This window comes from Cheilinus undulatus, linkage group 16 (genome assembly GCF_018320785.1).
Source record: "Cheilinus undulatus linkage group 16, ASM1832078v1, whole genome shotgun sequence".
NCBI lineage: Eukaryota > Metazoa > Chordata > Actinopteri > Labriformes > Labridae > Cheilinus > Cheilinus undulatus.
The window spans coordinates 30,246,018-30,267,926 of NC_054880.1; the positions used below are offsets into that span (position 1 = coordinate 30,246,018).

The window sequence follows — 21,909 nt, forward strand, 5'->3', positions numbered from 1 at the left end:
CACTGACACAGATTCCTGCTGTTACTATGTTGATCTGTGCTTTTTTTTTCAACATGCAGTTTTACTTTTATCAAATTAACAAATCCATATCGTTCCAAATACTGGTTATCGGTCTCATGCACTGCCAATACTTGGTATCAATATCAGCCCTTAAAAAAAAATTTTGGTCAACCATTACAACTGTAAGTTTGTTTCGCTAAATGCTACTAGGCTAATTATCACACACTGCACCTTTAAACTGTGTGTTTAACTAAGTGTTGCCAAGCAAAGTAGATTGCTTCCCAAGTTAAAATTAGCACCAGGCAATGCTAAATCTGTTAGCTGTTTAAGACAATTCCATAAGATGTTAACAAAAAGCTTACATATGCAGATGTGCATCCTGGTAAGTCCTTTTGAATCTTTTTGAATTGACATCTATTTTAAAATATATGCACTTTATTCTTCCTTACCACTCTTTTAAACACAGCAGATGAGCCACACTATGGCTTCCAGGTGTGCAAAAGCTTACCAGATAAACTGCCACTCTCCCTGCTCAGTTCTGTGTCTGTGTATGAATGCAGTGATACGAGACAACCTTGAGATGCAAAGTAATCATCGGGTTCAATAAAAGACCAGCAGGGAGACTCCTGCTCTCTGCTGCCAGATAACAGCTGCAAACACAGCACCTCATGAAATGTACTACCTGTCAGAAGTGATGTTCCCTTTAATTGTGCGGGATAGTCAAAGACAAATTGCCATAAAAGTTTGGTGGCAGACTGTGAACAGAGACAGCGGCCTCTTAATTGTGGTAGCTGTCTCCAAGCAGATGCCAAATGGAGTTGGACAGCTCCTGCTGGTTGATTTAGCCGCCCTGCATCGTCTGATAACAGCACACGCTGTGACAGACGCAGGAAATGCAGACAACCTCCAGTTTGAAACATCTGGAAAGTGTTTAAACTGGAGGAGTAATCACCAGCCACTTTTTTCTAAGCGTTTGTGCATTTAAAACTCCGAGGAGGAAATTCTGTGTTGGATACATGCTAAATCACTAGATGACAAAGAATGGCTGGAATAGACCAGAGTAATGACAGTAAAGATCCTGAAATAACTGGTAAATTTGCACTTGATCAACACTGATTTTTCTTTTTAAATTTTATAAAAATTAATCAATTCAGGGATATTTCCAGCAGCTTTTTATTTTTTTCCACTTCCAGCCTCAAAAAAGAGGGGATCTGTTCTGAAATATGTTTTATTTTACTGTCTATGAGCTTTAAGCCTTTGGCATTTACTTTTTGCCTTTGGAAATAAGTTACTTTTCCACTTTGCTGTACACGCTTGTCCATTTTCAATTTGCCATTCCTCATCTCTCATGTACAACAGGATTCTAACTGTAAAACTGGCATGACTAGAGCTTTAAAGTTGGATCATTAACATCAATGTTAAGACTGAATATTATCTTATCCTTTTTGTCTTTTGACCAAATGTTACTTCTGCGTATAATAAGGGAATAAGAGATTTGATAAAGACACAATGCACCTTGCTGGTTGCTGAATGACAGAGTCAAAGTTCACAGAGCAACAGGGTGAAATCTCTGGGGGTGAAGAGGTTAAGGCAGGTCAAATGCAGCCAGCAGTGATGAGTGAGGAGGCAGACCCAGGTATGCTTTACAGCAAAGTAAGATTTAAAAAGCTGGAGAATGTTAGTTTAGATAAAACCAAAGTTGTGTGTTAGCAAAGGCGCTAACATGAGCATGGGATCGAGCTTTGGTCTTCAAGCTGTGGAGGATTTGTCCACAAAATGGCAATAACTAAGCTAACTAACACAATCGCTAAATGGGTCACCAAAGACTGCAGACCCATCAGCATCATTGAAGATGAAGATTTTCAAGGCAAGCAGTTTACATTCACTTTGCAGCAGAAGTTATTTTGTACTTGATGTGTTTGTCTGCTAATTAAGTTTTCGGTTTATAGATATTATTGCTCAGCAAACTAGGATATTTTAGTTCACAAACCATTATAACTCAGCTGAGATGTTATAAAGTTTAAAAACTCCTCTCTTCATGCCAGTTATTTCAAACAGCTGTCAATCAGAGGAGCTTATGATTATGAAGGATTATCACCTGTAATAATGAGCCACACCATTTAATCCTTCTTTTTCCAGCTCTTGTTTTTCTTTATTGATTTTTTTCATTGTTTTCTCATCTGTTCTTTTTTCTCCTGAAGAAAACGTAAAAATCTTGTCACCAAAAAAGGAAAACATGAGCTTTAACCCTTTCAGTGTAAGCACTTGATTCATCATCTGAAGCCTAGAGTCAGAGTACAATAAGCTGGCTGTTTGCAGAGTTTCTCTGAAGTGGAACCATGAAATTGCCAAGGTCAACTGGTGATAATAGGGTTATTTACTTGCCCCCCACACAGGTGAATTGATCAGGTCGCAGATGGAGGCTGAAGCACTTAATAGCTCAGAGGCAGCTGGGAACCTCAGGTGGTGCAGTAAAGTCACACAGGTAGAGACAGTGAGGGTGACTCAAACTGCCCAGAGCTCCTTTGTTACTCAGACAAAGTGACTGCTGTTAGACCGGAGCAACCATCCATCCACCGAACATGACTTCCTGAAGCACAACAGGAAACAAACACAAGGTCACGTTTTCATCTTCCCTCACCAAGGTGACTGTAGTTTGGCAGGACAGATCCTCCTTCTCCGTCATCACAGCTTTAGCACAAACACCCTGCTTTGCTTCATTGATTTGCAATTGACGTGTTGCATTTTTACCCCATCCTCTTCTGTTCTTTTTTAGAAGGGTCGCCTCCATGTTTGTTTCTGTAGCTTCTAGAGCTATAAGCTTCTTTCATCAGTCACCTGTTCTTCAGAAGAAATTTGTTCTTATGCAGTTTTTTAAAAGATTCTGACATTCAACAAAGTTTTATAAATGGAGTTTTTTCTTAAGTAGGAATAAAATCTCAGGTGGCTTTCAGACTAGGGACCTGGTCCCGGATCTGAGTGCACTTGAACTCAAAGTCCAGTTTATCTTGGTCAGTGTGAATGCAAACGAACTGTGACCTGGCACTGGGCCCAGGCCAATGTCGGGAGGTGATCTCGAGTGTGATTCAAGTGGACTCTGGCACGGTTCTGATGAGATGTGAATGCAACGACGCCCAGATATGGGACCGAGTGTTAAATCAGCTTAATGATGTCATTGTAAAAACTCAATTTCTTTCCCCGGCACAGCAGTTTGTTCACATTTTTCCTCAACAAAAGGCAGAAATCAGCAGAATCAAGTCAACAAACGGTCTGTTTTGACTAACCTTACGGATGAACTCAAGTTGGAGTCAATAAGATGAGATGCAAAGGTGGTAAAAGTCTCCTGTCACCTCAAAAACTGCTGTATCTGCATCGCGGGAGCCCATTTCATCCACTGAGCTTCCAAAGATGTGTAGATACAAAGAGCAACATTGCTGGCATCTTGAAAGTGATTTTAAGTTATCCATGGTGGCAAGATGGACTTTTTAGCCAAAGAAGAAGTTAGAATTGGCAAAAATGGCATCAAAGTGGCAAAATGGGTCAAAAGATGTCAAAAGGGGCAAAAATGGATTACAGAGGCAATATAGTGGCAAAAACATGAGACCAAATTTTTAAAAGGGGTTTAGCAGTAGTGAAAATAGGTTAAAAGTGGCAGAAAATGGCTTAAAAATGTGTATGTTGAAAAAGAATGTTCATTAAAGAAATTGCATTGTATTTTAACTGTTACTGCAGTAGTTAAAATATTGAAGATAGATACCTGAAATTGTTGCTTTCAAACAAAAAAAAAAACAATGTAATACTTTGCTTGTGTTTATTACAGCAAGTAAAATCTGTAGTTCTGTCCTTCCCACAATGTTAAAATGTAAAGTAAAAGAAATTAAATTAAATTAAAAGATTTTCTTTATTGGGAGCCATTGGGTTGTGATATGCTTGTCTTTCTCCTCTAAGCTTTTTTGTTTGGCATCAAAGTGGTATTTTTTATTTGCAGAACATACAGTCATAATTGTTACTGATAATCACTCTGTTTTAGAGTCATTAAGGCAAAACAAAGTTAAACAACATCATGTTGTTTGGTTCAATTAAGTCAGTGCACACTTTCCTGCTCTGATACAATTAACCATGCATATACACTGATCGTTACTGTTACTGCTAAGGGCTAATTAACCTTTTCAAGGCAGAATACAGATTAACTGTTTCCAATAGGTTAACACGGATACTTCTGCTTTTCAGTAAAGGAGTATAATAATGTCTTGATGTGAAAGGAAGGAGGTTTAAATCACAGCCATGGTACCGTAGAGGCTCAGCTCTCCAGTAGCCTTCCCTCCAGTGAGGTAGTGTCTGCTCTTAGGGATTGATGCAGTCATTACGTCACCTCAGTCTGCCTCATGCAGCCAGGCAGTGTGTACAAGAGATGCTGATACAATCAATCTGGGGGAATATGAGTGCGAGACAACTCCATGCTTCTCTGTTTACAAATAAGTTTATTCATTATAACCACCTTTTGATGTTTAATAACCTCCTTATTTATTAAGGCCTGTGTCCACAGACATTTTTCTCTACTGGCAGCACCCACAAACTTTGCACTTCTTACCAGTGGTTATTATTGATAAGCTAAGAACTCATTATTTACTCAGTAGTACCTGTAAGGTTAATTTTAAATAGCACAGCGTGCTTAATATTGTCCTTTATTTAAGGAAGTGTCAATTTGAAAACATACAAACAATGTATCAGAATCCTTTCCTTGTATTTGCCGCAGCTGTAGACCCAGAAATAGTGATGCACAATAAGTATTTTTTTACCGATACTGGTAAACAATAATTTCCTTCTTCTGATGGCTGATTACCTATAAAAACTGAGAATTTTTTTCATTGTTGGTTTAAAAATGAGTTTACATGAACATCTGGGGGAAAGAAAGGTTAATATGTAGAGAGCAAAGATATTTCTAACTATTTCTTACTGACATCACTTGTGTTTACATTTTTAAACAATTCTCCCATCCTCTAGGGACCAAAAAGTAAAAACATAATCACTCTGTGATTAAAAGTCTTCAAAATATGGAGATATTTACAAAAAACGTCCTTGCACATTTTTGAAATGGCTGAACTTTTTAAAGCAGTTCTGTTCTCCATTGACAAAGAGGGCAACATCAAAGGCTCTCTGCCTTTTTTATTAGATTGGCAATACACTTTTCATGTGAGGTGGTACAACCCATGTAAAAATGTTATTACCATAAAATTCAGAATTTTATTTTAAGAATATATGTATTCACTTTTTTAACTGGAACAATGTCCCTGACCTTAAAAAAAAAACAAAAAAAAACAAAAAACAAAACTAAAAATATGACCAGCTGTTTCTTACATACATGCAGTCAGTTGTTCCATACACACTGCATATACATAAACACACATGCACATAAACAACAACACTGAGCTTCAGGTTAGCTCTCATTTAGCCTGTTAGCATATCAGCTACTACCATTCACCAGTCAAATAACATCCTCCACAGAGAACACCAACAACCATCACAGCTAATAGCTAACTACTGGTCTGTTATTGTCAGACATTAAAACTCAGCATTTCATATGAAAATGGAGTCTTACTGTCCTCAATTTTTTTATTTCTAGAGTTATGATATTTCCTTGAAAATTTCCCTACTTATGCGGGGAACTCCACATTTAATATGGCGGGCAAAAAAGCTTGATCAGCGTAGCAATAGTAACTAAGGGGGGGTGGGGCTTAGCAAAGGGAAATTTCGTTCTGTCCTTGGATGGTAACATTGTGAAATCAAAGACATGAGAGGCTGCTCAGACCGTGAGTTCATTACACACTGTACACTGTGAGTATGATTTTTGACGCGACAAAGACATCTGACCTGATATCAATTTTCTGTTATTCAGAAATAGAAGTTTTTCTTCACCACTAAATACATAGACCAGGAAAATGAGAATCCAGAGACCTGGAAGAGTGGCGCCAGCCAGAAACCAACAAATTGGGAATGCGCCGGTGGTGAGAGGGACCCATGGTCCATATAGAGAAAGAGATAGAAAAATGACGATGTGATGAGGCTGCAACAGAATCTAAGCAGACTGAATAAAGTCCTCAACCAAGAGAGGGGGCAAAGAGCACTGGAAAAGAAGGAGCTAATCTATGGAAGAGTACTGGGGCCACTGAAAAAAACAATTTTTGAGACGAAAATTTTTTTTTCACTTGTGAGAAAAAAGTCAGAATTCTGAGATTAAAGTCAGAATTCTGAGAAAAAAGTCAGAATTCTGAGATTAAAGTCAGAATTCTGAGATTAAAGTCAGAATTCTCTGAGGTTAAAGTCAGAATTCTGAGAAAAAAGTCAGAATTCTGAGATTAAAGTCAGAATTCTGAGAAGAAAAGTCAGAATTCTGAGATTAAAGTCAGAATTCTGAGAAGAAAAGTCAGAATTCTGACTTTATTCTTCAAATGAAAAAAAGTCTCAAAATTTTTTTTCTGAATTCTGAGAGTAAAGTCAGAATTCTGACTTTAAACTCAGAATTCTGACTTTAATCTCAGAATTCTGACTTTTTTCTTAGAAATCTGACTTTAATCTCAGAATTCTGACTTTAAACTCAGAATTCTGACTTTAATCTCAGAATTCTGACTTTTTTCTCACAAGTGAAAAAAAAAATTCATCTCAGATTTTTTTTTTTCAGTGGCCCTAATACTCTTCCGTACTTATCAAAGGGTTGGAGGAGACGAAACAAAAGGTGACTCAATTGGCAAAAGATAAAAAACATTATCAGAGCCGATGCACTAAGCTGGAGAAACAGCTGAATGGCAACGTCTCCGTGCAATGACAGACTGGACAGAGCGGCCGCACTGAAGATGACATGCAGGTGGACAGCTCAGACTCCAGGTGCACGAATGCAGCTGACTTTCAAAGAGAATGGGAAAGAAAACATCTCAATCCTGTGCAACAAGAGCTGAAGAAAGCCAAAGATGATCTCCAAGCACTTGACTTGAAATATCAGAGGGACATGCCGAGTGCCATGATGCAGTACAACACCATGAAAAGTGACCTGGAGAAAGTAGCACAGGCCTACATTGACCAAATGTGTCAGGAACAGGCTGACGAACGGGACACTCTGCACAAAAAGCTGGCAGAAGAGAGTAAGCGCCACAAAGCCGAGATCCAGAATGCTGAACAGCAGTTGGACGCCTTTAAAAGTGACCTGCAGAAACAAGCGCAGGCTTATGTTGATAAAGTGTGTCAGGACCAGGGCGCTGAACAGGACGCTCTACACACAAAGCTGGCAGAAGAGAGTGAGTGCCACAAGAAGGAGGTCCAGAATGCTAAACAGCAGTTGGATGCTTTTAAAAGTGACCTGCAGAAACAAGCGCAAGCTTACGTTGATAAAGTGTGTCAGGACCAGGGTGCTGAACGAGGCCACTGACCAAGCAGCTGGCAGAAGAGAGTGAGCGCCACAAGAAGGAGATCCAGGACGTTGGAGAGTTGGAGAGCCTTCAGTGTGAGCTGCAACAGCGAAAGCAGGCTCACATTGACAAGGACTCTCAGTTCCAGTCATATGTAACATCCTTAATGGCTGAAAACAACACCTGCTGTCAGCACATGGCAGAAGAGAACAACGTCCTGCTGCAGAAGGCGCAGATGCTTTTGACAGAGGTTGAGAACCTAAAAACCCAACTCCAATCCCAGCGTTCCAATCAGAACGATTTCCAGGAGCTTCAAATGGTGTACAAAAACAATGTTGACCAATTTGAAGCACAGATCCAGCAGGAGAGAAATAAAAGCAACCTTCTGAAAAAAAGCTGCAGAGAATGGAAGCTGCTCATAATGAACTGAATCAGAAGTATCAGTCTGATGTTCTCTCTCAAAAACATCGGGCAGATCAGCAGAAAACATCAGAGAGCCAGGTCATCATGCAGCTCAGGGCTGAACAGGACGCCCTGCATCAGAAGTCAGCTCAAGATGTTGCCATCCTGCAGCAGAAATTTGAGGAGAAGGAGAAGCAGCATGCAAAGCAGCTGGAGGAGCTGAGGTCCCAGCTCACTCTCCAGCTTCAAGAAAACACAATGCTCTCCAATGAACTCAAGGATTTTAGAGAGTTTTCCATGCCTCCAAAAAGGAAACGTCAGCGACTAGAGGAGCAGTGAGAGGCCAAGGTGGAGAAGGGAACGTCTGACCTCAGATATCCACTTCAGGGCTGTGCTTCATTGCCCAGAGCTCTAGACATGCTTCCAGTCGCCTTCAGTCGAAGCAAAACCATGGTGCTGCGGTGTGCAGTGCAGCCGTAGTACAGTGCTTAACAAATTTATGAGACCACCCTAACCCTAACCAAAGTAAGGTTATGCCACAGCTGCCCTAAATTAACAGCATTGGTAAATACCAAAATAAATTTTTATGTTTCTGCAATGGATAATACACCAATATGTAGAAGCTCTTTAACCCAAATGATATTTTTAATGCTAAAATACAATTATTATTGTTATCCATGAATTTTCAAATTTACTGATTTACAAAAAAACTGAGAAATATTAAAGGAAATTATTATTTCTTGATGAATGTGTCAAATTATAGTTATTTACTTGCATTCCTGAAGAGAAAAATGCATTTTAGTGGTTGAATGTTTTGCTTGATTAATTTCTGACTTCTCAGAGAAGCCCAGTGAGCCGGCTAAAATTTGGGTGAATTCAGTTTGAAATCCCTCATTCCTGTTCAAAATGGTTAAACGTGGAGAGCTCAATGAAAATGAAAGAGTCCGTATTAAAGCACTTCATGATGCTGGATGGTCGTAGAGACAAATATGACAGGTGGTCTAATAAATTTGTTAAGCACTGTAAGTTGCAGTTGAGATGAGAAATTCAGAAATGGCGAAGAAATCATCCATCTGAATGGCTCTCCCCTCCACCTCTCCACCTCAGTACACATTTTCCAAAGGGAGCATGGTGGTTCAGTGTTAAGCACTGTACAAATAAAAAAAAAAGAAAATAATAAAAGAGATCCCAAACTCCAATGTCAGACATTGTCTCTGCAATCTTTTAAAAATTTCCAGTGTTTCACAAATAATTCCTCTTTGTTGAGAGTTTATAAATAGAAAACATCTTTATTGGTTGGTTTCAAATACTTTTTCCCTGTTTTTCCGACTATTGGAAAGACAGGTCCAGCTATACTGTGAACAAAGTCTGTTCAATTTTCAAAACATACACAAGTATTGGTATAACATAACCAGGTAAAAATGCCACTGTATATGATTGTGAATTGTCATTAGTTTCACCTCTGGTATGTAAAGGCTGCCTCACATAAAGATTTTTAAAATCTTGACCTATTTATTTAATTTTAGAGACCACACATGGCGACAAATTATCACTAATTTTATTGTATATTTTTGTGTAGTAGTGTGTGGGGTAGAACAAGTAGATCAACACAGCACACCACACACCAAAAAATTCTGATCGACTGCCAGATTGTCTGCCTGGTCTTGTGTCTCAAAACTCTAAATCTTGTGCAGTCAAATGTGACTTTAGAGTAAATAAGCTAATGTGGTTAGCTTGTAGCTACAAGCTAAGCCCAATGTGGTTGCAATTGGTTAAAAGAAAACAAAGAAGATTGTGCCTCCCAGTTTGCATATAATTCCTCCCTCTCCTAATGACTTTCAACTCTGTCCTATCTAATACAGACAAAATGTCTAAATCTTTGAAAAGGATGGCTGTTTCGAAAAGAAGAAGGCCAGTGATCTCATTAATTTGGTCAGGTTGAAATTCTCCACTGATACCATTATAATGATTTTCTAATACTTTTTAAGAGCTTTGCTATATCACTTTGTCACTTTTCTCCCAGTTAGAATCTAGACTCAGTGTTTCACAGCTCTTCTGATCTGTCTTCCCTTTGTTTTGTGATGTGTTGGAATGGCTTTCACTCACATCTTATGCACACATGACTAAGGCTGCCTTTGTCAATGCAGAGTAGATTTCTCAGTTGAAAAAGCCACCCCATGCTGGTAGAGATTCAAATCAGGACATCATGTGTAGATGAAGATGATGAATCACATAAAACAGCTGGAGAGATACGTCACTGTCGCCAGAAGATCAGACAGCTGCACATCACTTTGCCTTTTCGATGGAAAAAAAAACAAAACAAAACAAATGTTGGACATGTTAGCATGGAATATTAAATGAGCTTGAATGAGCTGTTCATGGTTTCATAGTTAGTTTTCTTCAGTTTTCGAACAACCTCTTCAGAGTTTGTATCCTGTTCTTTATTTGTGTTTTTTACAACTTTTTAGGGTTTGCTGACCTCTGGGGTGGAGTTTGAATCGCTGCCTGCTGCCCTGTCCTTGCCTGCAGAGTCTGGCCTTTATCCCGTCACTCTGGTTGGTGTCCCACGCACAGCTGGCAACATAACTATCAATGGTGGGTGCAACTGATGAGCTGATCTATTGAAAAACATACAACTGAACATCTTGTGTAGAATTATTTCTCCTAGACTTTTACTATAAGATTTCACAAATACATTGTGTTCCAAAGTATTAAGCAAATAATATTTTTTTCTGATTTTCCTAAGTAGTTTATGCAAATGACAGTCAGTATGATTTTCAAGTCATCAACCGTTAGAGCATAATTCAGATTTTATTGAACAAACCTTCCAATGATAGCTATTTTTTTTAAATAAAAAAAATCAAAATGCACTGTTCAAAATTATTATGCACAAAAGAGTTTCAAAACATTTTATAGGTTCTAAAGTACTAAAAATAACCTTTTGTTGAATTTGCAGCATTAGGAGGTCATATTTACTGAAATCAAACTCTATCTCATTTAAAACATCTTAATAGTCAAGTTACATGTTAACATACACAGTAAAAACTGGAGTGTTAATTTCTCAGTGTTACATTGATTTAACTCCCTAAGTGTAATTTTAACTCCACCCTGAGTTAAGTGGTCTTCAGTGTTGGAGTTGTATGACGTGTTGATCCCATCAACTCTGCAGAGAGTCAATTGATGTAAGCCCCTCCTACTTTCATTTCAAAATTTGAATAATTTTCCCACGATGCCCTCATGCAGAGTTTTTATATGTGTTTTAGATGTTTTGAATTGTGTTTGGTTATGTTTAGATGATGCCTATTGTACAGTAATCTTTGCTTTGAGTCCTTTGTTCATGTTTCTGGTGGATTGTTGAAGATTTTTAAGTTTTTAAACTTTCCACCATGAGTGAGATTGACTACAGGCAGGAAGTGACTTCCTGCCTGTAGCAGCAAAGTGTAGCTTATGTGTACAGCAACAGGGGCTGCATGAGTTAACAAAGTCTAAGTGTCTTTCACCTACTGTAAGTCTCAGTTATGTAATAGCCTTCTTATATTGCCTGAGTATTACACTTAAGCAATTGTGTGTTTTTCAACTATGGGAGTTGAATTAACACTGGCATAGAGTTGATATGTTATTACAGAAGAATAGATAACCAACACAACTGGGAGTAATTTTTACAGTCCTCAGAGTTGATTTACCTGTAGTGTTAAGTTTTATTAACACTGTACGGTGTTAGCCAGTGTTCATTTTTTTACTCAATTTTGAGTTAATTTTACTCTGAAATTTTAACACTGTGGAAAGAGTTTATTTAATACCAGTTCTGATAGGCACCAAATCCATGCGGACACAGTGTTAAATTTAACTCTTTCAGTGTTGATTTAACACTGCAAAATTTGCTGTGTAGGACCCTTTCTTTGATATCACTGTCACAATTCTTGCATCCATTGAACTTGCTAGTTTTTGGAAAGTTTCTGCCTGAATCTCTTTGCTAGATGTCAGAATAGCCTCCCAGAGCTGCTGTTTTGATGTGAACTGCCTCCCACCCTCATAGATCTTTTGCATGAGGATGCTCCAAAGGTTCTCAGTAGGGTTGAGGTCAGAGGAGGATGGGGGCCACCCCATGAGTTTCTCTCCTTTTATGCCCATAGCAGCCAGTGACACATAGGTATTCTTCGCAGCATGAGATGGTGCATTGTCATGCATGAAGATATTTTTTTCTACAGAAGGCACAGTTCTTTTTTTTGTACCATGGAAAAAAATGGTCAGTCAGAAACTCTATATTCTTTGCGGTCATTTTCACACCTTCAAGGACCCTAAAGGAGCCTCCCAGCTCTCTCCCCATGATTCCACCACCTCCTTGCTGATGTCACAGCCTTGTTGGGACATGGTGGCCATCCACCAACCTTCCACTACTCCATCTATCTGGACCATCCAGGGGTTGCACGGCACTGATCAGTAAACAAGACTGTTTGAAAATGAGTCTTCATGTATTTCTGGGCCCACTGCAACCGTTTCTGCTTGTGAACATTGGTCAGGGCTGGTTGAATAGTAGGTTTATGCACGACTGCAAGCTTCTGGGGGATCCTACACCTTGAGGTCCTGGGGACTCCAGAGGCACCAGCAGCTTCAAATACTTTTTTCACACTAAAATCCAATTTGCATAATATTTTGGAACGCAGTGTAGATGAAGACAGTGAGTATTGTTGATTAACTTGACTAAATGAAGACCATGCAGGTAAGGTGTGAAAAGATGATACTTATGATTTATGCTTTTTTTTGCATGTTTGTCAAACTTAAATTTTTTGGATAATCAAACTAATTTTAATTAAACAATTTTTTTGACATTATAGGTTGGTCAAACTGTTGTATAAGGAAAATATTTCTTGAGGTGAACTTAAGGATCAACTATGGTTCCTCAAAAATCCTTCACACTGGGTTTATGTTTGCTTACTTTAAATGCAGGTTACCACACTGCAGTGTTTGGAGTAACTAGTGACTGCCTGCTGGAGGGCCTGCCTGGAGTGAAGACCAGCGGCTGTTTGGTGGAGGTCATTCCTTCCTTGCCTCGTCTCCAGCTCAGCACATCACTGCCACGGTCAGACAATCCCTCTTTTCCCATCTTTGCTGTGTTCATGGTGTTAATTATTAATCATAGCTCCGGCTATGCCTTTACTTCAATGACAACAAAATAGAGACGACATTCAAACAAACACAGCTGCTGATCTGTTGTTTTTATATGCTTAGTTCTTCATCAGCTAGCTACTTTTTAATGTTTTGGCTGGCTTATTTAATGGGTAAACACATGCCCAGTTGAAATAAGTTGACACGACTGACTTTAGACAGAAGAGGCACACGGTGCTGTTTGGCCATAAATATATAAAAGGACAAAGAGTGCTTCTCTTACTCACAATTGATGTGAGCACCCTCAAACCCCCTTAAAGCAGTAAGTCAGCACTTTCGCCTCAGTCATTGTTTCATTTCACATCCACTGTGTCAGAGTGCAGAGCCAAAACAATAAAAAATGTGCCACTACTCATTGACTTCACTATTCTTGGATAGTGTTGATACTCAATTTCCAAGTAAGTGACAAAAGTAAATGTCACCAGGCAGAATTTCACTGGCTGGGCTGCTGTGTCCCCCCACAGATGCTCTTGTTTATATACAGAACAAAACAATTACTTTAGGCCCTCATCTGAACAGGTTCACAGATTTTAGTAGAACCTGGGCTGCGAATGGTAGGAACACACTATAATGGTCAAAATGATAATCATGATTTTTCTGATCAATATTGAGATCATGATAGTTTAGAAAAAGTCTTTGCTGCTGATTATTTATTGACTTTGAGGGCATAATCATATTGTTCTTTTACATTTAAAAAACAGAAGAGCAATGCTCTTAGTTAGGTTAAGACTCAGATTCCAGCCAGGGGTGTACATCACCAATTTCATCACGGTATGATAAGATATGGTAAGGTGCAATAGAAGACAATTGTTGTTATTTGGACAACAGTACGGTATTTTTCAATATAAAGAAGTCTGCCACGTTACGATTTTGATTTGATTCTATTAAATTCAGGAGCCTACTGTTGATATCAGAAAACAATGTGAACCAGTGTCAGACAGATGTAGAAAAAAGATGTTTTGGTGATTTTATTGCTGAAAGGTTTCTGCTTTTTAAGAAAAACAACTTTAACAAAAAGAAGCTGTATTTGGCTTAATGTTGCAAATGTTGTTTGAACCCCTGATTACCATTCACATAACTGTTCGAGGAGTAATAATCCACTGATGTGTATTGATACATATATTAGTTGATTAACTAGCTGGTTAGATTGGTAGAAAAGCATAACATCGATCTACATCGTCACCTTCAAGCTACACTTTTATTTTAAAATTCCCTCCACACACACACCTGTTGATAGTTTGTTCCCAATCATTTGTGCACAATCATAAAAAGCTAGTGGTAAATGCCCTTGCAGTAAGCAGCCCTGATACAGTGGATATCCACTCTTCTCTCAGCTTTGTGGACACAATCCAGATGAAGACTACTGCAGGGCCGGCCTCTCGCCTTATTTTGCCAATTTCATCTGCATTTTTTATCCGTATACAACCACCTTTCGAGATCATTTACAGATTAAAAATACACTCTCCTCTAGTAGCTTAAGAGGGTGAGTGCTTTCTGCTACAGGCCACAAAGAGAGAAGGCAAAGTCCACTACTGCATGTCCCATTTGATACACTGATTGAAACTCAACATCTAATGTTAGATTTATAAATAAAGGTAAAAGCTGTCTGCCCTTGATGTTATTCAATCTGGACAGCTGCTCTCCTTCTACCCCCCCCTTTCTCTCTTGTTATGAGCCTGCTCATGGGTGATGGTCCGTTAAAGTAAAACTTTTTCCTTCCCATTCCTCATAATCAAGGTTTCAGTGAATCATAATGTAAATTCATCACTATAACATCATATACCACATCTATTTCAACCCAATTAAAGTTTTATAATGTATTACCAAACTACAAATGAACGAATGAACTATATTAGGAATAAAACGGCCCCTATGTTAAGTATGAAGGGCTGTAATAGAGTAGAAATAACTACTGAAGTCCACGTGTGTGTGTAAGTGTGTTCAATGAAAAATCTAAGATGGGATAAAAGGGCCTGAAGACTTGATCATGATTATGAAAGATTGCAGGAAAAGTACAAATTGCTTTGGAGTTTCATGAAAGGAAATGAAAATGTTTGCTGTCAAACAATTAACATATTTTAACAAAACACCTATAGTTAGGTTCCAAATTTTAAGGTTAAAACAACATTTACAACATAAAAAATGGTACAGTAACAAAACAGATATTTGTTGAGATTTTTTCAGTTTTTTGTTATATAATTGAACTGCCCAAACGTTTTTTTTTTTTCTCTACCAGCGAGAAATTTGAGCATAAAATTCTTTGATATCAATCACAGGCTGCTATATTTTCAATCAAATTAAAAATCACATTGCGATAGAGTTTAAGGTATCGGTAAATATCATATTGTTGTGCCAAGTATCTATATTTCGGTATCGTGATGAAACAGGTGATTAACACCCCCAGAGTCCTTTGCATTTAAACATGTTCACTTTAAAACAGCAAATATTTAAGTCAAAAATACACTGTATTACCAAAAGCATTCATTCACCCATCCAAATAATTGAAATCAGGTTTTCCAATCACTTCCATGGCCACAGGTGTATAAAATCAAGCACCTAGGCATGCAGACTGTTTCTACAAACATTTGGGAAAGAATGGGTTGCTCTCAGGAGCTCAGTGAATTCTAGAGTGGTACTGTGATAGGATGCCACCTGTGCAATAAGTCCAGTCGTGAAATTTCCTCGCTCCTAAATTCCAATTCCACAGTCAACAGTCAGTGGTATTATAACCAAGTGGAAGCGACTGGGATACAGCAACTCAGCCGCGGAGTGGCAGGCCATGTAAAATGATGGAGCTGGGTCAGTGGATGCTGAGGCGCATAGTGCGCAGAGGTCACCAACTTTCTTCACAGTCAATGGCTACAGACCTCCAAACTTCATGTGGCCTTCAGATTAGCTCAAGAACAGTGTGTGGAGAGCTTCATGGAATGGGTTTTCATGGCCGAGCAACTGCATCCAAACCATACATCACCAAGTGCAATGCAAAGTGTTGGATGCAGCGGTGTAAAGCACGCCCCAATGGACTCTAGAGCAGTGGAGATGTGTTCTCTGGAGTGACGAATCACGCTTCTCCATCTGGCAATCTGATGGACGAGTCTGGGTTTGCCGGTTGCTAGGAGAACGGTACTTATCTGACTGCATTGTGCCAAGTGTAAAGTTTGGTGAAGGGGGGATTATGGTGTGGGGTTGTTTTTCAGGAGCTGGGCTTGGCCCCTTAGTTCCAGTGAAAGGAACTCTGAATGCTTCAGCATACCAAGAGATCTTGGACAATTCCATGCTCCCAACTTTGTGGGAACAGTTTGGGGATGGCCCCTTCCTGTTCCAACATGACTGTGCACCAGTGCACAAAGCAAGGTCCATACATGGATGAGAGAGTTTGGTGTGGATGAACTTGACTGGCCTGCACAGAGTCCTGACCTCAACCCGATAGAACACCTTTGGGATGAATTAGAGTGGAGACTGAGAGCCAGGCCTTCTTGTCCAACATCAGTGTGTGACCTCACAAATGCGCTTCTGGAAGAATGGTCAAAAATTCCCATAAACACACTCCTAAACCTTGTGGAAAGCCTTTCCAGAAGAGTTGAAATTGTTATAGCTGCAAAGGGTGGACCGACGTCATATTAAACCCTATGGATTAAGAATGGGTTGTCACTTAAGTTCATATGCCAGTCAAGGCAGGTGAGCGAATACTTTTGGCAATACAGCGTATGTCTCATTCTTTCTTATCCTGTATCCTGATTAGTCTGAGACACCAGTATGTTTCTTTTTGTTTTATAATCATCATCCAAATTTTGGCCCTTTTTCCCTGTATTTAAATTTCTTTTACCATTTACAAAAATGCAAACTTCAACAGTTATTTCTGCACTATTTTAACCCTTCATACTTTCCATATTAGTGTGGCATATAGTTTGTGTAGTTTTGTGGGACATGAGGAGATTTTAGTGAGGCCGAATCTGTGACAGATGGTGATGCAGTGAAGAATTGACATCATTTTTGTTGTACTGCAGGCTCATCTTGGTTTTAATAAATGAAGGGGTTAGGAAAAAGTTTTGTTTAAACTACTGCTGAGCCGTTAACAGTGTTAACGTACTATGTTAATGCGAGACTCTTATCGCACGATAAGAAAATTAACGCACGTTAATCTATTCACTAAAGGGACTTACAGACACACCGCTGAGCACAAGTAGTAGGCTACCAACACACTTCCAGTCATTTCCAATGGGAGGAGGGCGGAGGTTTGGGTGTGCTGCGAGCAGGCTTAAGCCTGATTTATACTTCTGCGTTGCAACGCCGTCATTGACCATTCGAAGTTCTGTGTTGAGAGAGAGAGAGAGAGAGAGAGAGAGAGAGTGAGAGAGTGAGAGAGTGAGAGAGAGAGAGAAGGAGAGAGAGAGAATGCAGCGGTACGCACTTCTAAATTTTGCGCCTTGGCATACCGGGACTTCATCCAGCTCACCGGCAAGTACCAGTATGCTCTCCTGTCCTCTCCACAGCTGACAGCTTTACTGCATGATTCATGACAGCAGCTAAATAGATGCATTCTGTGGCACACGGCGCTCTTCCCGCTGTGTACCGTGAAGTTTTTATCTGAACAAGAATCCAGGTGAGCTCACCTGCCACTGTTGGAGGGAAACCAGAGATTATATCGTTCACATCTCTTGGACAGTGACGCAGCCGTGAGCGCAGCGCCTGCTCCACGGAGCTTGATGCTCCACTAGATGAACTACAGGATTGCAGTGAGATTAATCTAGATCAAAAAAATTAATCTATGCCCAGCATTAGTTTAAACAGACACAAAGTGGCCTCATAACACGTTAACGCTTGTGGAGAGGTCAGCGTTACTCAATTCCATCCTGTTCTAACTTTTATGAGATGATTAGCAGATTATTTAGATAGCACAAACCAGAAAAAAAAAGAAGCCAAAGTGACACCTGTTATTGCCTGGTATGATGTCTGAAATAAATTAACCTGTCTTTCTAACTGTTTGAAATACCTCTCCTGCCTGCTTTGCTTTGCTGTCTTGAATTTAAAAAGCCTTTTTCGTTAAATTAGTACCCCACAAGGTCTTTACAAAATAGCGCATCACTGTTTTCTTTAAATGGATGATTATGACACTACAAGAGAGAAAAGTTTTAACAAAGTTGGCACACTCTCAGCAACCAGCACCTGCAGGGTAGGAACGGCTCCATGTGTCCGCCTTTTTTATCTCGCATGGAGGAGAAATTAGTCTTTTATTCAAACAGAGATCATCTGCTAAAACAAAAGCTTTCTCCCTCTAACTCTCCCCTATTTATACCTTTATGTTGATTCATCACAACACCAGTGCTTTTCCTCTTAATGTTACATAGGGTGAGTCTGACCTTTAAAACCTAGACCTGCTCCATTCTAGGCATGAACGTTACATCTACTTAGCAAACATAGCTTAGGTTTAGCTGGTGCACAGGGTCTAAATTTGAGTTAGACATAACATTACACCCAGAACTGGTGGAGAAGTTGAGTCCCTGTAGTGCATTAACTATAAGCTTCTCAAGTTACTTTCCTTTAAACTGATTGTGCAGTTGAAAGCTGTGCAGCACGGTAATAGCTGATCAGGAATGGGTGCCAAAAAAACACAAAAGCAAAAAGCATATGAACGAAAGCCTTAGGTTGACATACAGTACACACATGTATTTTTTTGTTTTCCTATGATAAAGAGTAAATTTCATTATTTGTCTTAAGATTTCTGCTTATTCGGTTCCTTTTCCTTCTGTAGTAAAGCCAGTTTTTCCAAGATAACAAGGAAATTCCTTGAAAGATTACCAAATTGACATGCTGTCTAAGGAAACAGGAGTAAAATAAGATGTATGCATGCATATCCTTCTCAAGTTATTTGCTTTTATTAATATCTTGGTTTTTTTCCGGTCTCTTTGTTCAGGTGTTTTCTATTCCAGGTCCAAACTGCATAATTTAATTTTTGCTCATTTTAAAATATTTGTGTCACAGTTTCTCTTGGGAGGAGGTGCTGGATCCTTATGCCTTATCAGTTGAGAACCACTGGTGTAAGGTACTTGGATGTTGTAGTGACAATTGCCTCTTGAGATTTAGATGTGTAGTCTTTTTAAGCAGATTACGTTGGAGGCACAGGCAAAGATGCTAGGCTATATAGCACCGGAGATGGGCACAGTTTCTCTGCATAATTTAGCAAGTGTTAGGTTAAAATGGGCCAAAAAACAATCTTGGCTCAATTGTATACTTTATTGAAAAATTTTAAAGCTTTTTATTTTTCACTTAGCAAGCCTCTCTGTATTTTGGACTATTTTGTAATGTAAGCTTCAGCTACTTGTTCTTCCAACTCATTGTATCTGATCATATGTTTTGGTCTGCGGCTTTAAAAGAGACAACAACAACAAACAACTAAAGCTGGTTATTTCAGGTCAGTTTTCCACTTCAACAGCTGACATTGTTTTTACATGGTAAACATCATATCGACTCTCTAATTACCAGTCATTAGAAGAATTAGAAGAAAGCAACAGCCATAAACTTTCTTGAATGACAAATTTCCACTCAGCTCTTCTGGTTGGGGACAGTTTCTCCAAATTAACTTTTAAAGTTAAAGAAGACCTGTAAAACAATAGTGTTCAGTAAGGCAGGGAACTCTGGATTGCGTGTGATGCAGCCTGCAGGCATTTTTGAGCCAGTTTCCTCTGGTCAGAAATGTCCTAGTGTTATAAAATCCTACTCATGACTGCAGTAGCTCGCCATATTCATAGGCGTGGGCTTACAGTTTACACCCCTATACCACCAGGTAACTTGAGACCTCTCCTACTTACCAGTTTTCACTGAGGTTGCTCCCCTTCCTCTTTTGGCAAACTGAGTCTCCATCCACAGAAGCTGTTCTTCTGCTTACACCAGGTCATAAAAATATTTCCTTGCAGTCACAGTTGTCTGCATGTAGTAACTTAAGTTGAAATAACTAATTTTAGTTTTGTTTTATTAATGTTGTCTCTGTTGAAGCCGCAAACCAAAGCAGCTGATCCGGAGATAAAGATACACTGAAGTGGAAGAACATGTAGCCAGAGCTTGCATTACAGCAGTGCAAGAAAAAAAAAAAAATCAAAAATTTGTGATATCCAATTGAGCCATCATTGTTATTTGGGCCATTTTTAACCTAAACTACATGGAACAACTGCACCAATTGTGCTGTATTGCCTAGCTTCCTGGCCATTGCCACAAGCACAATCTCCTAATGCCACTACTATTGCCAGTTCCCACAACCCAACTTCAGACATACTGAAATTTAAGTGCACATCAAAGCAGAATAAAAAATTGCATTTAAAAGAGATTTAAAGGAAAAAATTGCAACTGAACAACACTTTCCCTGTGGCACTTGTAACAGAACATGTTGTTTTTCCTGAGAATTAACCTGAGTGTAGCAGAAGATTCTTGTCAGGTATTTACTGCTGGTGTTATACATTTTTTGGAAGTGAAAGTGGGTACATGAGGAGACGTCATCACTTGAATTACAAGAGAATAAAATATAAAGCCTTCACTGAAGTGTAAATTACTCTGACAGTGGAGCTGCTACAAAATCTACTATTAAGGTCATTTCTGTAAGTACAGTACTTCAGCAGCTTTTGAGGCGGAAACATCTTTTTTATTCTCCTGTGTTAGACGAGTGTCGTGGCAGACACATGAAGCAAGTAGAATATAAACGAAACAAGTCGTCTCAAGGGTACTGCGCTGGGTTCACAGGTAGACCTTCAGCTCTGACTTTGGTCGATGAGATGCCTCATTGACTTCTCAGATGTCTCACTGCCTCCAGCACAAGGGCTGCAGCTCTTACAGTTTCCCTTTTGCATATTATGTGTAAACATTTAAACATTGGCTTTATTTTTAGCCTTCCTAGAGGCTCAGAGTAAAGATCCAGTGCATACTGTCAGCCACGTTTCATACAAATATTTTACTGATAGAGTTGAAAGGAAATAAAATACATGCTTGAAATGGGTTCCTGGTATAGAGGCTTTTTGTGATTATCCATTTATTTAAATTGAAATGTTTGCAATCCTCTGCTAAAACCTTCAAAATGAATTTCAAAAAGAGTTATTTTTGTGTTGACCTGCTATCAAACCCAGAATAAACGTGCATGGTAATGGCTGCCATTGTAATTCTAGCCTCAAGCAAAGCATTCACTGCTTTGTAGAATCATGATACTTGACATGTGCATGTATAATAAGGTATGATAAAGTTGTGCCTGACTCCCACACTCTTTCTTAATCTTGTATATTCCCTTAGCTCCAGTATGTGCAATACTTTGGAAACAAAACAGATACCAGAGGCTTCTTAGAACCAAACACATCCACTGTGGGTGGTTTGCTTTTGATAGGTGATGAAAATATTGCAAATGCTTTGATGGAACTGACCAGAAATTCTAAATGGCACGTGGTTTGAATTGTAAGGAGATGTTGGGGGCAGTTTGCTGTTTTACAAGCTGCACTTTAATGTGGATTAACCTTTTAAAAAAATAAAGATACATCATTTCAAATCATTTCATCAAGTTTTATATTCTAAACACTATAGATCAAATTAGCAGCACAGGAAATAAACATTGTGTAAACATTAAAAGTAAAGATAAAAACTTTATCAATGGGTATTGACAAAGGTATTTTGTTAGTAAATTTGTCAAAATGTTTGCTACTTTTTTGATACCACATATTTTAAACAACATATTATCCATTATTTCATATGTTTGCTATGGCAGAAAAGAACCAAAGTTACCAAAGAAAAGCGTTATAAAATATCCTGTATTCGATCCAAAGCTCCTTAGCCATATGAGCTGCTTTTTGGTTTGATTTGATTCATCATGCCGATGTGTTTTGAGCTTATGAATTGATTAGTCTGTGGCTAATGTGCTCTTTTGGCTTACTTGTCCTGACCAGCAATAAAGTGAATTTGTTTTCTATAA

The 21,909-nt window shown here is 38.9% G+C and overlaps 1 protein-coding gene across 2 annotated transcripts in view; it reads left to right on the forward strand.

Annotated features, from left to right (window-relative positions):
• The window catches only part of trappc9 (trafficking protein particle complex subunit 9), a 341,471-nt gene that overhangs the window by 60,284 nt on the left and 259,278 nt on the right, over window positions 1-21,909 (forward strand). For both annotated transcript variants that reach the window (XM_041809216.1, XM_041809217.1), the window contains 2 exons: window positions 10,271-10,397; window positions 12,750-12,882. In XM_041809216.1, the coding sequence (XP_041665150.1) occupies window positions 10,271-10,397; window positions 12,750-12,882 (260 nt within the window). The remainder of the gene's footprint in view (window positions 1-10,270; window positions 10,398-12,749; window positions 12,883-21,909) is intronic.